We start from the raw sequence: 18065 nt of genomic DNA on the forward strand, positions 1-18065 counted from the left end.
CAGGCCTAGAGATGTCGGGGGTGCTTTGGGTAGCAAGGATAAGGAACCTGAGTGGAGCCCTCCGGGTGTTGGCCGGCAACTCCCATCATCCCGCCACATGCTGGCTGTTGGGATTTTGTAGTGCAGCGCCATCTAGAGGCCCATGAGTCTCGCAATCTGCTCTGGCAAAGTGGTTCCCAAACTCCCTAACTCCCTCCCCCTCCACAATCCACTTGAAAATGGCCAAGGGTCTTGGCAGACCACTTCACCTCTTTCCTGCCTATTGTAGTAATTGTAATGTGGTGTGTTTAGGTGTTGCATGATTTTTAAAACAGCATGGGTTGGTTTTTTTTGCTCATTTTGTTTCTTATATTGCATTTTACTGAAATACAATTTGTTTTCCATGGAATTCAAATTGTAATGCAGTGAAAGAAATAAAGCGAGCAATAAAAATCAGTATGAGCATTTCATGTGGACATGCTATGGGCCACCTGAATGGAGCTTGCAGACCACTGATGGTCCATGGACCAGTTTGAAAACTCCTGCTCTGCAGTACTGTATTGCAAACTGAAGTAGCTGGAGTGGGGAAGAGACAAAGGTGCCTGAAGCAATGAAGAACAGCAGCAGCAGTTAAAAAACAACAACACAGAGGGAGGGAGAGTTATAATAATAGTTATTATCATTATTTTGATCCCAGCTGTAGCTTCCATATGTGATGGGGAGGCTGAAGTTAAACCTGTAGCTGGACAAAGGAATAATGGCTCCCTGCTTAGAAAGTTCTGCTTCTGCCTTTCTCCACAGAGCCAAGTTCAGAAAGCTGCCCTTGTCCTCCACTCACCCTACTTCTGCTGGGATACAAAAAAAAGGAAGCTTAGGCAGCTTTGGACAAATAGGGATAGTGGTTCTAATTTTCCTATAAGCTTGTGAGAAAGGACAACCCAGCGTCTGACCCAGCACTGATAAGTAGGACAAGGAAGATACTCTTGGCATACTAATCCAATATGGTATTCAGATCTAGAAACATCTTATACAATGTAGGAATAAGAGGCGAAAATATAGCCACTATTAACATCAGAGCATGGACATGCACTTGTTACTTCAAAATTTGCCTGGTGTAAAGACTGCCTAGCATCTCACTCTAGCATAGCCAAGAGATGCAGAGCAGGAGCAAGCCAAATAGAATAGATCTCATTCCCCATGTTACTCCGCACACCCCATTTACCAGGATGCTACTACTATGGGAAGAAGTGCTCACGTACCTCACCACCACTCCTTGTAATAGCAGTAACTCTTCCCCACACCAGGCTGACTCCATTGTGCCTCCACCAGGATCATTCTGCACAGGATGAAAGTGTCAGCGCAAGGCCCACCACGCAACCTTGGTTATTCATTGTCATGTTGCAACACAGAAAGTTGCTTTAACTGTGGAAACCTCACAGCCAGATTTCTGCAATGTGCGGCTACCTTGGGGCTGATCCAGAAGGTGCAGTTCGTATAAGTTATTTCGCTGGATGTTGGGACTGATCAGAGTTGAACTCTGAAAGTGCTGGAGGGCACACCAGGTTACAGAAGGCTTGATTTAGAGTAGTGGGATGCAGGCCTGAGCAGAATTCACCATAAATAAAAGCCTCAGATCTGAAACGCTCAGATGTACAGCAGCTTAATTTTTTTAACAGAAATGACAGGCTGCATAAAGGGAAACATGATTTATTACTGAACAGCAGAATATTCTCCAGTGGAGAGGACGGAGCATTGGAGACAGTAATCAGAGAAGTAGAAGTGGTCTAAAACCACAGCACAGAAAAATGAGGACTATCCTCTAAATCAAATCTTTCAGTGTACAACAGCAGCATGAAATGTCGGAGAATCAAAAAGCTTTGGGAGTTGGGCTGCCTTGACTCTCCTGCTGAAACAAGCTGAAATAGGAGGACCACAAAGGTTACTGACAGAAGGAAAATGCTGTTCTTTTCTCTCTGTCATGTGAGAATTACAGCGAAACCTGCAAGCTCTTTGCAAGAACAACTTTCTTTCTGGTGATCAGCCGAACACAGCCTTTAAAAGGAAAGCTCTGCTATTCACGCAGAATGAAACTCACGGCTAAGCACCTTAAACAGACTGGTTAAGGGCAGACCGGACAAGCACACATATCCCAAACAAGGAGGAAAGCAGCAGCAGGTGATAGTACTGTATGTGAAAGCAACGGACAAACAGGTTCACTTCTGCCCCTAGAGGCAGCGCAGCTCCACATATGTAGCTATGGCCACTGGATGCAAAGGCAAGCCACCAGCCTGAGGCTTTTTCATGCTGCGGCAACAGCTCTTCTCAGCCTTTCCTCATCCAATATGCATGCTTTGACACTCAGCTAACACAGAGATGGGGCTTAAGGCCTGGCCTCAGGGCAGGCACGAAAGCCTTAAGTTGTTCACACAACATAAAGGAGACACACACAATGCATTAAATACTCAACTGCCTTTTCACAACAAGGGCAGTGGGTAGGCAGCAAAGTACATGTTTTGTAGCTCCAAACAATCAACATCTGGCCACAGAGAGGGAGGCTCAACTGTTCATGGTATCTGCTGTTGTATAATTGCCAAAGCTGAAGAACTGATCTCTGTCACTCACACACAGAGACAAGAAGATCTGAGAGATCTGGTAAGTTTTCCCATGGGTTTCACCTGCCCCCTTCTTTCTACTTTGCAGGGGGAGGGAGAAGAGTGAAGCAGTTCCATGAGAAAAATGCTTCAGACAAAAATGTTTTCCATCTTAAGTTGTTTGAACACATTGAAGAGTTTATCTTGCCCTACTTACATGCCTAGTGATCTGTCATTCAATTGCAGTGGATCTCTGGGCTCGTCAGGGGCCAGCAACCTTTTCCAGCTGTGGGCCCGTCCACTGTCCCTCAGACCTTGTGGGGGGCCAGACTATGTTTTGAAAAATATATATGAACGAATTCCTATGCCCCACAAATAACCCAGAGATGCATCTCTCCCTCTCCCTCTCTCTCTCTTTCTCTCTCTCTCTCTATATATATATATAAATGTAAACTGGCCATGTCCGTTAGTATCCACGTTTCAACAAAACCGCTTGACCGATTGCGTTCAAATTTTGACACAATGCCGCATGCGAATATGAGAGTAACCCTGTACAGTTTTCAAAGACAGATGTCACACCTGTGCCTGGTAAAAACCGCAAAACCCCGTGTTTCAAAACACACCACTCAGACGAAAATGCTTTCTAGGAAAAGAACCAGGTTGCAAACCAGCGCACTCTAGTACGCCTACACTGGTACTGCCCCTATAAAACCTTCCCTCTCAACAGCACATTGGCTCCCATTTACATACTAGGCCGAACCCTTTGCAGACTAGGCTGAATGGAGGTACTGACTCGCCTGGGTGGGGGCTGGGGGGAGGAGGGGACGAGATAGGTCAGGAAACGGTGGGACCAGTCACAGGGATGAGCTGGGGGTGGGGGGGAAGAGGGGGCATGATACGTCATGGGTCGGAATAGGGTGGGGGGAATCACAAGCCGGGGTGGGTGGGGGCGGGATACGTCGTGGATCGGCATGGGGTGGGGGGAATCACATGGATGAGCCACAGCAACGCGTGGCAGGGCCAGCTAGTTTTAAATAAAAGCACACATTCTACTCATGTAAAAACACCAGGCAGGCCCCACAAATAACCTAGAGATGTATTTTAAATAAAAGGACACATTCTACTCATGTAAAAACACTGATTCCCGGACTTTCTGCGGGCTGGATTGAGAAGGCGGTTGGGCCACAGCCGGCCCCCAGGCCTTAGGTTGCCTACCCCTGGCTCAGGTGGTGGATATCCTGAGCACATGTGAGTTGCAAGAACAGAGAGGAAACTAAAAGGGGCCAAAGTTAAGTTGCACTTAAAGAGCAGTTACAGTTCCTGGGGTGGGCAAAGCTATTCCAAATTCATAATAGAGCTTTCGTCCCATTTAAGGATTACAAAGAATTGAAAAGGATTACAAAGCATTGTGTGAGAAAGGATTTTGGAGAGAACGAGCAAGGGTCCAGCAGGGCTTCCCATGACCAAAAATTAAAAGAAGCAGAGTTTAATTTGTTGCCCTTAATGCTGATCAAAGATGCCAGAGAAGAGTTAAAAGATTGTTCTATTATCTGCCTTTTATTTGATAGTGAAACAAACCTATGAGTCAGCATTATAAACTGTCTATGCATGGAAACAATGAGCTTTTTAGCGAGGAAGAAAAAAAAGAGGAAGTAATTTCTCTTTCAAGCTTCATTACACAAATTCCCAGTGTGCCAGGGACCTGGGGTCCATTTAAAGCAGGCTGATTTCAAGTGATTTTTATTTTTTTGGAGAAAAAGCAGAACTAGAAAGCCAAGAGCCAATGGAAAGAAATGCTGACCTGGGAATACCCCTGCTTGCCTTTTCTTGGAAGAACTGGGCAAGAGGAGGATCCCTGGGGAGAAAGCCTCTTGTGAAGCCAGAGGTGGGCCCTGCAGAACGCCCCGATCCAAGTCCAAAAGGGCAGACAAGGAAAGGCTCGTCGTGCAGAACCCTGGCTCAGGAACAGGGAAGCTGCAGCCCTTCAACACCCATCAGCCCCAGCCAGCATAGCCAATGGACAAGGATGGTGGGAGTTGTGGTCCAACAATGCCTGCAGGGCCCCACCCCTGCCCTGACACTCATATGATGAGGCCACCACACACAAAATGCCGGCAGGCAGACATTCACTAAAGCATTTGCATCAAATCTGCCACAAACTCTTGAAGGATTCAAGGATCCATTTTTGGTAAAGTGGCTACTTCTGAAGGGAGGAGAACACACATCAACAGCTCTGCCTAGAGCCAAGCAGTGTGAGTAGGGAGGGCTGAGGCCTTGCCGCTACAGAGATACATTCAAATGACGTTGAAGTGTTGTGGAAAGAACAGTTTTGCTTGCTGATGCTGCCGCTGTCTCCTCCTCTCACCCACCCTCTGCTGAGTCAAAGTGTCCAGAGAGCACAGAAGGGAAGGCCGGTCAGTCCACCCATTTCTGTCTTTGCTTTACTTGGAGACTTGGTGGATGGCATGGGCCAGGTAAGCCACATTGCCAGAAGTGACTCCAGCAACAGAGATGCGGCCATCCTTGGTCATGTAGACAGAGAACTCCTTGGTGAGCCGCTCCACCTAGAAAGCAAAGCACAGGAAAGACGCTATTTCAGGAAGTGGTCAACTCAGGCAGCTTCTCAAGGCCAGGTGCGTCTGTTTGGTACCACCTACCAGGGCCAACTTGCAATCTGGAGGGCAGCGAAGCAACTTCCTAGAACTTCAAGTGAACGCTCTTCAGCAAACAACAGCCCAGCCAGGCTGCTTGATACCTACTCAAGCCGGCTGCTGCCACATCTCACTTCAATGCAACTAACACTGTGCTTCATGTTTTTTAACAATCCCTTTCCGCAAAACCAGCCCAGCAGAGTGCTTTTCTCATCAATGGGGGATCCACATACTCCCATTCCCAAAGTAGTAGCAGCTGCCGGCTTCCTACTCAGCTCCCACTTCCAACCCAGCCCCACTTCTCTCAGCCACCAATTAAATAATGGAAGACATTCTAAATTCTTCAGAGAATTAAAATGCAGCCACACTACTCATGTTCTGGCCTTTTCCTGGTGTGCCTCAAAGACTAATTCTATACGGCTGTTCCGGAGTTTGAGGCACTTTAAGCCCAGCTATGGGGGGTGGGGTGGGGTGGGACCAAGCAAATCAAATGCCAATACAAAATAGTTAGCAAGTTTTATTCAGGCTCATTCCTTCACCCACCTGTTCAGGTTTCAGTCCTGTGAAGCAGAACATGCCGATCTGGTCAGTGATGTGCTGCCAGTTATGAGGGGAGCCTTCTTTCTTCAGGTTTGCCACTAGCTGGGTGCGCATGCCAATGATTCGGTCAGCCATCCCCTTCACCTCTACCAGCCTGTGCCAGGGAAGGAGGCAAATGTGGAGTCAATACAAGGCGAGAGATGGAGGGAGATGGGGGTGGGGGAGCAGCCAAAGGAATAATCTAGGACAGTGGTTCCCAACAGGTGGTCCGCGGACCCCCAGGGGTCCGCTTGCTATGCCAGAGGGGTCCGCAAGATGCTATTAGAATAAAAAATATATTTCGTATGATAACAGATTTTTTGTTTTGGCCGCTTCCTGCATGAGCAGAGTCTAGCGCAAAACTAGAATTAGATAGAGGCAGTAGTTCTGCTGTATGCCGTTAGGTGGTGCTTTACAAACACTACTGTTTTGCAAAGAGGCAGCGCGCGCATTCTACTAACGCTCACCTCCCCAAGATGCTTTGCACGCGTCGGCTTCATTTGTGCGCTACTGCGCAGGTACCCTGTCTTCTCCATTCCCCTCCCTCGCGCGCGCTGCCTCTTTGCAAAACAGTAGTGTTTGTAAACAAAGCGTTGTTTTTCGCGGAAGCTACAGTTCGCGTAGTTAAAAATGGACCGTTGGTTAAAAAGTGGTTCGTTAAAACGACAAAGGCCTACAGATGAAGAGGAAGATAATGCTCCCACTTTTTAATTTTAGGATTAGGAATTAATGGGGGTCCTTGTCACAATAGTGGCTCGATGAGGGGTCCTCGAGAAAATTTTGTTGGGAACCCCTGATCTAGGAGGCTCCACCATGCCTTGTGCCCTGATGGGGTTTATGTCCATGGAAAAGCATAAGAAGTTTGCACAGTCCTGCCTCCCAAACAGCTTTAAGGAACCCCAGGTTGGTTTTGTTTTTTGATTCTTTAACCCAGCCACTTGCCTGCTACAGAAAGGAACAGCCACAGCCCTTCTGCCTTTGGTGCAGATTTGGCATCATCCAAGAACAAGGTTGAGCAGACTAAGCTTGCTTAAAGTGTTGCCCTCCAATTTGAAGGACTCCTCTGGTTCGCTGTTGCAGCCCCACAATCTACTATCCTTAAAAGCCATCCAGGGCTGGCTGTCCCCCTCCCCTTTTCTGTTCATCTGCTGGCTGCACATAGTCAGCCTTTCAAGGAGGCCTTACCATTCCTTTCGCAGGCCAGGGTTATTCAGGATGGTGGAGGCTATCCGAGCCCCATTAAGGGGAGGGTTGGAGTACATGGGGCGGATCAGAATCTTCAGCTGCGATTCCACTCTCTTGGCCTCATCGGAGTCTTTGCAAACCACCGTGAAGGCCCCCACACGCTCCCCTGGAAAACAAAGACCAGAATGCAGTGCAGTTGTGTCTCCCTCTGTGGCTCTGTGCTGCTATTTGGAAGAGGCACACAAATGCCACCTGGATCTCTCCTCCTCTCCCCTTCCTTGTCCAACCCTTGCCTGTTCTTTTATCTGCCTCACATCCTTCCTTCCAACCCAGACTCCTCTGCCTGAAAGAAGAAAGCATCAGCCCTCTGGATGGCAGCTAGGTCAAATGCAGACTAAGAAACTAAACAGTGCAATCTCATTTTATAGCACCATAGGTGCACTGCAAGGATTGGGGATTTCTTTATCCCCAGAATTACTTTTTAAAAGGGGGGGGTGTTAACCCCTTGTGACTCAATAGAGAGGCCCTCATAAGGTAGATTCAAGGCTAGAAGCAGCTCTGCCCTCCTTGATGCTCCTATCATGTGGAATCCCCAAAGACACTGTGTGGTTGCACAAAGAATGCATCTTCATACAAATTGGACAATTATAAAAATTCATGTTCTCCTATGACAGAATTGTGACTCCACATCACAGCCACCTCTCTTCAATCATAAACAGAGTTCTTGGCTTGCTTTCTCTATTAAGAGCCTCACAAGCATTTCCCCAGTGCCACTGCCTTTCCATTTCTAACCTGGGACCATCTCTGAAACAGGAATGTAGTCCAAAATGCAAAACTCAACCGGACAGCAGGACTTTCTCTTGCCTCTAGTCCTCCATAGACCTTTCACCCATATACTGGAAAGTGAAAGCAGCTAGCAAAGTGCTTAATCCCTTGAGCAGCTTTTCCCACCCACAGAGATGGCAACAGACCCCGGACTTAAGGGCTTACCATACAGGCCCATGTTCTTTGCATATGACTGGGACAGCACAACATTAATGCCTTGTTCAATGAAGTGGCGGACAGCCCAGGCGTCTTTGTTTATATCACCGCTAGCAAAGCCTTGGTAGGCCATGTCGAAAAAGGCAAAGAGGTTCCTTTTCTGGAAAAGAACAGAGGCCACCTCAGCTTAAAAATGACAACACTCCTTCCTAAGGGCAGCTATGGTAAATGGAACAGGTCACACAGCAGAGGAGCATCACATCATACAGAAACAGTGAGGTAACAACAACAAAAATTGTTGTTGTTTTCTGTGTTTATAATATTATAAAAGTAAAAAAAATCATTTCAAACAAAAAACAAAAATTGGGAGGTGGCAGTGCCCATTCAGTTTTTTGATTTTCACAGGAGTTACACACATCTCTTGCCCAGCCGAGGTCTCCTCCCAGGGTGTGTCCTTCCAAACAGGCAAGCAGACCCGCTCCTTCCCCACACAGAGAAGTTCATCCCTCAGCCGCCTGCTCTCTTGCTACCACGGCCCTCCTCACCTTCACTGCTGCTGCCAGCTCCTTCCACTGCTCTGGCCGAGGGTCTACTCCAGTTGGGTTGTGAGCGCAGGCATGGAAGAGAACAATACTCTTTTCCGGGATTTTCTTTAATAAAAAGGGTATGAGAAAAACGAGCCATTACTCTTTGCTTAGTCCATTTATATACCAAGTGACCTCAAAGCAATTTCCACAGCGAATGGAGCCATCATTAAAAGTCACGTGCCACAAAACAATGAACTATCAATGATAAAACTACACAGACAACACATACACACACACACACACCAACAAAATAATAATAAACAGACTCAAGGCTCAAATCCCATCTAACAAGAGCCTCCAAAAGGCAGAGAAAAGCAGCAAGATTTCACTAAGTGGCTGAACTCCTTAAAGTCATGACCATCCATGGCTCCCGAGGAAGGGAACGCCATAGCTGAGATGCCCCTAGAGAGAAAGCCAATCACTATACAGCGAGCTACATCCATTGGTGGTACCACAAGCAGCCCCGTCTCTAGCCCAATCTCAGAGCTTGGGCTGCCTGGTATGAGAAGATGTGTTCCATCACATACAGCGTGACCAGAAGAACCTTCATCCATAATGGATCACAAGAATTGCCAGTTCCACTTCACAAGACAGAAAGTGGGCAAGTGTCTCTCTCCAACTCTTTTCATGATTCTGATGAAGCAGGTTGCCTATAACAGCTCCTTCCATGATGGTGTTGGGTTTAAAAGGTACTGCAAGACTTACTTTTGCAACCAACGCTGTTATTCTATTAAGTTTACATTCCCAAGACCTGTCACTGCAAAACATTTTACTATGAAGTGTTGTCAGCAACTGTCAAAGTTTGGGATCATACTGGGCCTAGTATCAAAACCCTCCTGGCTGTATCTTTCCTTGCTCACCATTCAAACAAGCCATGCCCAAACTCTCCATGACCTACACGTCCCCATTAGCTCACCCTCAGTTGTCAACTTACAGAGATGTCATCCAAAGCTCCAGTGAAGTCAAAGCCACAGGTTTTGGGCTCATAGTACCGATAGCTTTGCAGTTGCATCCCAGCATCCCTGAAGATGGGAGTGTGATTCCCCCAGGATGGTTTGGGGAGGTACACGTCACAACTGGACTTGAAGAACCGTTGCTGTATGAAGAAGAGGAGACGGGGTGTGTTTGAACCATAGTTTCAAAGCCAGAGACCACAGCTCTTTCAAGAGATGTGGGGAAACTGTATCCCGCCATCTCTTCATTTTTATGTTGTTAGATTACAGAAGCACTTACCAAGAAGTTGGCACCAACTCTTAAAGATCCTGTTCCAGAAATTGTCTGCACAGTGACATACTGAAAGAACAATGAACAGGCACGTGAGACATCGCCAGACAAAATACAACAGGTAAGCACTCCAATGGTTGCTGGCACTGAGTGTGCCTCATAATCTGCCTATTTTACAGATGAGGCTCTTGAAACATGACTGTAAGGGCAAGAGGAAAAGACAGCTGTGTGCAATATTAGTCAACAATCCTACCTGCGCAAGAACTGAAAGAGAAAGAGTAACAAGGAGGAATAAAGCGTTTCTCAATGCTTGCAAAGGCAACACTATCTGTTAAGATTGAAGCGCATGCCAACACTTGAACAATGAGAAAACATTCATTCCAGTAGCTCATCTGAGTGATAAAAGAGCCTTCCTCTTAGCTGGTTTTTCCCAGCAGCAAGGAAGTTCAAACTCTGTTCATAACTAAGCATATAAAACTGACCCAGTTTTTATTATTTATTTATTTTAATTCTTGAAGAATTTGGACTCCTTTGGCATGTCCAAAGAAAAAGATAAGTTGGGGCCAAAACAACACAGAGAAATATGGATCCTAGGCAAGGAATTTTTTGGCACAGACTGGCTCTCTTTTTGGTTTCAGAAGACACAAAACACATCCAACAGGTTCACCACCAAGAGATTAGAATCTTGCTTTAAAGTAAGGAGTCAAATTCTGGACTAGGATCCATCATAGGCCCTAGAATAAAATGTGGTGTTGCTTGCATTTCTGGATCCTTACAGTAACTCTAAAACGAACTCCACTGCCCCCATTGACCTAATCACAGGGATCATATGTTCTCATGTGTACAAGTTTCTTTGGCAGTGACTTTTCAAACTGTATTGTGAGGAACCCTGCAGTTCCTCAGAACGTTATCGGGCATTCCTCAACGAGAAAGGTCAGAAGTGAAACAAGATGGAATTGGGCTATGATCCATGAGAACACTACATTTGCAAGGGTGATGGTGAGGCCCAGCCAGTACGTTAACGAACTGCCCCTCTTGGAACACTTCAAATCCTGCGCAGCATTCAGTGGGTACTCAACATATGTCAATCTGCAAAAGGTTGCCTATAGGTGAAAAGTGTCAAGGCCCCCAGTGCAGGAATCCATTACTTGAATACAGTATTAATGAATGCACTTGATAACCTTGGCTCCTTACCCGGCCACTCTGAATAACCTCGTGTGTCTCTCCCAAAGCCAGCTCAGCTGACGCCTTGTTGAACTCTGCCAGGCCAGCAATTGGCAAGTATTCCTTGTCCAACTTCTTTGCAGCTATCTCAGCTTCTGCCTAGAGAGAACAGATTGCGTTTTCTTATTTGTTTCCTTCATAGGTTAAGAGGAGAGGCAACTTCCATTTATCACTCCTAGATTACACACCCAAATAACTAAAGGGACGCGAGCGCACATCCCTTTGCAGGATTATCCTTGTTTCACAGAAAGAACTGACAAGTGACTTAACCCAGGAGCTTTAGCAAAGCTACTCAACATCTAGCATCAAGAGCCTCCAACCCATTCCTCATTCATCTACTCAGAACCGCCTTTGTTGCTCCTTCAATATCTTTGCAGATGGTGCCCCCACACCCCTCCTCCCAGCTGCCACTGTTTGCTTGCTCCTTAAGATTCCCAATGCAGAAAAGGCCAAGCAGCTGCAAATTCTCTCCAACCCCTGCTTCAGTCTCAACCCTTCCCTTTTATGCTTGTGGCAGCTATATGGCCTCTCGGCCTGCACAACGCAAGACTCAATTCCTACCTAAATAGTTCAGTTCGCCTATTGCCACCCTCCAACTACTTCACAAAGCCATCGTTTTGTGTCTCCCCACCACCACAAAGACACTTGGCCACACTGGGATGGTTCCAAACGCATCTCAGGCAGCTACTGGGTGGAGAAGAGATCTGGCTCTTTGTTTTGTTCAGACGTATGAAAGGAGTAGGAAGCAGCTAAGCTGCTCACACAACCCTAGCTGCTAGAACCTGGCTCCCATGACTGCCCATAGGCACGTCCAGCTGCCACACACAGCCACATCTACGCAATCCCTCACATGCTCTTAATGTGTGGGAGCTGGCGCTTTTGCTTACTTTGCGGACACAGTTCAAGACGTATGGCTTGCCATTGTCATCTCGGTAAGCTCCGACTCCCAGGTTCATCTTCTTACTGCTGGTGTCTCGCTTGAAGGCTTCCGTCACTCCCAAAATAGGATCAGGGGGTCCCATCTCCACATGAGCCCACCAGGAGCTGCAACATCAATGCAAAGTGTTTGTTTCTGTTTAGAGCTCCATTCCCTTACAAGGAAATGAGGCATGGTCAGTCAACGTCTGTTCATTTAGCTGCAGGCTAGAAGACATTTGCAGCCATACTGTGTTTCAAATGTCTTCCATGAAACTGATTTCTTGTTCTTTTTTACCATGTAAAAATGACTATACATATAAGCTGTTTTGGATGAGACCCAAGTAAATTCACACACTTCAGGTCTTGTGCCTCATTTACATTGTATGAGTGTGCTTAACCTATTTCTGTAATACATTTATCAAATATTTCAAGGCAGTTTACAATAAAATAAAAAAAATTTCTAGTTACAGGTAGGTAGCCGTGTTGGTCTGACGTAGTCGAAACAAAAAATAAAAAAAATTCCTTCCAGTAGCACCTTAGTGACCAACTAAGTTTGTCATAGGTATGAGCTTTCGAGTATCTGAAGAAGTGTGCATGCACACAAAAGCTCATACCTATGACAAACTTCGTTGGTCTCTAAGATGCTACTGGAAGGATTTTTTTTTTCTGCTAGTGATTGAAGAAGGGTGTTGCTAAGATGCCCTTGTTCAGGACTGGCTGATGCAGGAGGATGTGTTGTGACACGTTCCTCTATATCTGAATTTCATTGTGAAAAATGGAGACGCCTCACACAAAATGGAGGCATGTTAAGGCATTTATGTGAGGCTGCTCTGCTGGGATTCGCTCTGAATAGGAGCTCCTGACCTCTTGCCAACTGGCACGCTCAGAGCCTTGGTCCAGATGTTCCTTGTCCGGGTCACTGCTATTTAGGATTAGGCTGACTCTTTTTGTCAGCTGTGCTGCTCCTGGTATCTGCTCTTCACCTGAAGCTCTTGCTCAGAGAGATGTATCTCGTAGTACATTCAAACTGCTGCCCCCCCCCCCTCAGCCCAAAATTATGGGCAGCTGGTTGTGAGGGGGGAAAAGCAGCTATAATTTTTTATAATGGTGTTTAATATGTTTTAATGGATTATCTTATCATGTTGTATGCCAACTTGATAACTTTGTAAAGGTATTATGTAAATGATTTTAATAATTCATGAGGGATACACATTTTTTAAAAGTGTAGAGGGCTTCAGTTTTCATATTTACCTATGTGCCTTATTTTCACATTGTTGTTAAGTAGGTGTCCTTTAGCGCTGAAGAAGCCTCCTGTTCACTAATACTCCTTTACAACTGCCATGCTTCTGAGGCTGTAGCCCACGGCCCACATTTGGCACCCCTTGACTCTCTCCTTCACAACTCCTGACCCTTTTCTGTGGGGGGGGACACCCAAGCAGCCCCCATTCAGGCATCTCTTGCTTACTACCTGACCCCCTTTTCACTCCCCACAGCCCCCTCCCATTCATCTTCTTCATTGCCCCCGGTGGAGCCCCATGTTGGGCAAGATACCTGCACTGCAGGGGGCTGAACTAGATGACCCTTGTGGTCCCTTCCAACTATGATTCTATGTCATAGCACAGTGTTAAGAAGACTGCCATGTAGACCCATGAGAACAAAACAGCACAAGCACTCACTGTTACTGCTTTCTTGGCATGCAAATATTCTTGATCTTCCTGCAGTTACTAAGGGCTCACCCATACTTCTGTTTGTCCCACCGCTTTCCCGGGATCTAGCACTAAACTGGAACAAATGGCAATAAGGTTTTTAGTGGACTGTCATTTGTTCTGATTTTCTGATGGGAAGTGGCACAGCAAAGACAAATCTACTTGAGATCCATGGTTGGACGCTGCACAAACAGGTTGCTGGACTAGATGGGCCACTGGCCTGATCCAGCAGACTATTCTTATGTTATGTCCAAGTGAAGGCCACTAGAAATAGCCTCAGTGGTGTGGCTGCAGCCCTTCTACATGCAGTAAGTGTAAATGCACAAGTGATTCAGCTGGGATGTTTTTATGTTTTTGCTTTGAGTGAAACCATAAAACTATTGCTGTGGGAGGGAACAGGCCTGCTGCAAGAGGTATGTGTGTTTTTAAAAGGGGGAGATTACCGACTAGACAGCCATGCCACAGCTTGAACACACATATATCCCTGCTGCTGCTGTTCTATTAAACAGAAAAGAAGACGTACCTCAGTCGCAAGCATCTTAACAGATAATTTCAGGAATTAAAGGTATCACCGGCTATGAGTTACAGCCAAATCTTCTTAAGGATGTTAAAGGACAGATAGGCAAAGATTATGTTGCTATCATGGTGGTATAAGTGTCAAGGGTGAAAGTTCTCAAAGTGAAGCTGGGATTTTCTTTTCTGCCCCTGAGCGCATCACTTTAAGCTTGCTTAGGCTGCCATTTTAACACCTATTCACCCTTCTGGAGCTCCTCAGAACCCCCCCTTTTTCTTTTTACCACCCTGAACTATCAGGTATCATGACTAACAATGCCATCTATACCAATAAAAGGGTCATCAGAGGAGAAAGATTTCCAACTGCATGGCCATGAATAAGATAATAAACACGTGTTGAAATCAAAAGTGCAGAGTAAATTCAAAACTTCAAATGGGTGGGTGGGAAGAGAGGAGTTAATGCAGTTTCAGTTGCCAGAATCTCTCCAGGCCAGACGAACTTGGAACTTTGGACGCACGGGATTAATTTACGGCAACCAAAGCACATTCCTAAGCAAGGACGTCCCAGTGAATCCAACGGGGCTTTGTTGTTGTTTAGTCAACAAAGGGGGGGGGCTTGCCCACATTTACCTGGGAGTAAGCCCCCCCCCCAACGGGGCTTACTCCCAGGTAAATGTGGGCAGAACTGTAGCTCGTATTACATACACAGGCCTGGAGAGAGTGGCGGGTGTTTTTTTTTTTTTGCAGTCTCTGTCGCTTCCCACCGCCCTCCAAACCCTCTCCAAGGGCACTCAAGTCCAAGGCCAACGCCACCATCTTCCAGCCAATCCGAGGAAGGCTCTGTGTCCCCGCCCTTCATCGCAGCCAATCAAGGTCGCGGACCATCTCCCTAGCCGGCCGCGTGCACTGAACGCGAGCGACGGGTCCTGCCAAAGGACAAAAAGGTGGAGGGATACTCTCTCCACCGAATCGCCTTTTCGTGCATTAAACACTGGCCGGGCCGGTGCCCTGACCCACCAACTCCCTCTCTCGTCCAACACGCCGGCGTTTCCGGCCCCCAGGCACGGCCTGGCCCCATTCACACACGTTCCCGTCCTCACACGAGTCGAGAGCGTCCGCACGCGACGGAGGCTCGAGCTGCCTTCGAAGGCGCTTTGAGGGCGCTGGCGCGACACGTGTCGGGTCGGAGAGGTGCATCGATGTAACCAGTCGAGGCCTTCCCGCCCCCGGCGCGCGTTACCTGGCTCGGGCGGCGAGGGAGGCCAAGCAGGGCGGCGGGAGAAGCAGGAGGCGGCTGCCGGTGGCGGCGGAGTGAAGGAGCGCCATGGCGGAGCGGGCGGAATGGAGTGGAACCTGCGGCGGTGGCGGCTGCAGCTGCTGCCTTGGCCTGGAAGAAGCCGGAAGGAGGCGGAGTCGCAGCCGCGCTTCCCACAGGCCGCACCGAGCGAGGGAGGGAAGGAGGGGCGGCGCTGGCTGGCTGTGGGGCGGGCCGAACCTCGGCCTCGAGACTCAGGGAAAGGGAAGGCCGCTTTGCTTGGCCCCGCCTTGACGCTGAAAGAGTAGCCGCAGGGAAGGGCAGCCGGCTCGCCAACAACAACAAAATATTTTATATTGTTTTACAGATGTAGTTGGTGGGTTTCATGAGACAGGAGTGGGAAACAGATCGTACAGACTTATGCCAACTGGCACATGATGTTCACACAATATTTTTCTTTCCCAAAACTATTTATCCTAGGTCATCCAAGCGGCAGCGTCTATCTATGATGACATTTCTATGGGAGTCTATTCCAGGGACAGGGATACTGGTGGTAAACTACTATCTAAAATACAGCGACAAGTTCAGATGGACCAGTCCAATGGTGTCTTTTTTAATAGCTATTTTTTATTAAAGATTTCTTAATTTTCAAAAAATACGTGCATTGTCTCTTTTTTCCAATTGTGTTTTCTACAGATCCGTTTCATTTGTTGTGAGACATTAGCGTTGCATGTAGTATTAGGTTACGGTAGGTGGGAAAGAGGGGGGAAATGAAGAATGGTGAGTAGGGTGGGGTTGGGTGGTTATGCTGCTATTCTTCTACTTAGTGTATGTGTGGGGTTTTGTGTCAGCATAACATGTATGAGTTCTCTTATTACTCGCTTGCTGTATTTCCTTGGGGTGGCCTAGGGTTGTCTTTGGTTTTGACTATCACATGTTAGCTGCCAGGTGTCCAGCAATCCCACCTGCTTTGAATACCTCTTTATTTTAAAGTGCAAGCATCATATGTGTATAATCATTTGGTTTTTCATCATTTGGTCAAAGGACCTCCTGTATATTAATAAGTGGTCAAGGAGATGCATTGAAGAGTGACAATTGATCCCAGAACTTCTACCAATATTTAGTCGTCTTAAGTTCATTTCCTTTTTGCGCTGAAAGCACTGAAGAATTACTGTAGCTCTCAAATTTGTCGCTAGGTGGCATTGTACACTAGCTTTGTTGCATCAGATATGATTTGTCAAATTGGAAGGAACCACGAGGGCATGGGTGTAGCCAGGGGGGCAGCTGTTCCCCCTAAATCATGCAAATCTGAGGTTCTGCCACACTAACAAAAGCCTGCACCAATAAAAATCCTGGCTATGCCCATGCACGAGGGTCATGTAGTCCACCCCCTGCAATGCAGGAATCTTTAGCCCAATGGACTCAAACCCACGACTCTGAAATTCAGTCTCTTGATCCACTGACTCTGGTGTAAATATGGAGTCACTGGCCCAGTCCCTCAGCTACCAAAGTCATGTCCCCAAACTGCAATGATGAAAACAATTGTTAAGTGTGTGATCAGCAGCTGTACTTTTAGGTGCTCTGCTCCCCAATTGTGGAAGGAATTCATTTTACATTTAGTAGCGGCAGCTAAATATTTAATAACAACCAGATAAATATAGAAACCAAATGCACATCTATGCCAGAATGGTTCAGTCAGTTATGGAAAATTTTTAGTTCTTCATAAAAGGTTCCTACACAAATCAAAAGAAGTACAGTATAAACACCAAAGGAATTATTCATTGTGAGGCAGAGTGAAGATGCAGCTTCAGAGGGCAATTGTTATAGGGCAGAGCTGTGTGTGTGTCATGGGACCAGACCTGTACCTCTAAGCAAGTCTACTGCCCTCGGGATCCTGCCATGTTACCTGCAGCAGTTGAATAATCCGGTCTAATTTCTGACTTTCTATTTTTCTTTTGGGGAGGGGCATATAGCTCAGTGGCAGAGCATCTTATTTCTATGCAGAAGCTCCCAGGTTCAATCCCCACTGGCATCTCCACACAGGACTGGGCAAGACTTTTCTCTGGCTGAAACAATGAAGAGCTGCTGCCAGTCAGTGAAGACAATACTGAGCTAGATGGTCCAATGGTCTGACTCAGTATAAAGTAGGGTTAGCAGATTTTTTTTCAATGAATCTGGGGACACTTTTCAACTTTAATGGATTTTGTCAGGGGACTGATTTGTAAATCTGGGGACGGATGTCTGGTAACCTTAGTATAAAGCAGCTTCCTATGTCCCTGTGGATGTGTGTGTGGTGTGGGGGAAGTGAAGAGACCACCTTGTCCTTGCCTCAGGCTGTAAAATGGCCCAGTCATAAGTATAAATCTCAGATATATTCATACCTTTGGGGGGAAAAATGTGTTTAACATTTATTAACTATACACATAAGAAAAATGTATAGCAGACCTAAATGGTTGGCATCTGTTTTGTTTGAACTATTTATTGATGTTTATTTAGAGCAACCCTTATTGTAGCTCTCAGCTGCTTTAAGACTATCTTTTTGGCTGCTACACAGGATAATGAAGACCGCATCACATTCTTCCCCCAAAGCACAAATCTTCCACCGTGGTCAATCAAAGCTGAGCCCAATGATAAGCTACCAAAGGCTCCCTGCCTTTGAAGATTTGTTTAAT

The 18065-nt window shown here is 46.7% G+C and overlaps 1 protein-coding gene across 1 annotated transcript; it reads right to left on the reverse strand.

Moving 5' to 3' along the window:
• Positions 1–4481: 4481 nt before the first annotated feature.
• Positions 4482–15549, reverse strand: GOT2 (glutamic-oxaloacetic transaminase 2). The gene is made up of 10 exons (XM_035119982.2): positions 15379–15549; positions 11889–12045; positions 10972–11100; positions 9787–9846; positions 9488–9649; positions 8512–8616; positions 7976–8126; positions 6986–7151; positions 5765–5915; positions 4482–5134 (listed from the first exon to the last, which is right to left on the reverse strand). The coding sequence occupies exons 1-10, from the start codon at positions 15462–15464 to the stop codon at positions 5012–5014; spliced, it is 1290 nt and encodes a 429-aa protein (XP_034975873.2). The 5' UTR covers positions 15465–15549; the 3' UTR covers positions 4482–5011.
• Between the last annotated feature and the right edge of the window lie 2516 nt (positions 15550–18065).

Source organism: Zootoca vivipara, chromosome 6 (assembly GCF_963506605.1).
Source record: "Zootoca vivipara chromosome 6, rZooViv1.1, whole genome shotgun sequence".
Taxonomy (NCBI): Eukaryota; Metazoa; Chordata; class Lepidosauria; order Squamata; family Lacertidae; genus Zootoca; species Zootoca vivipara.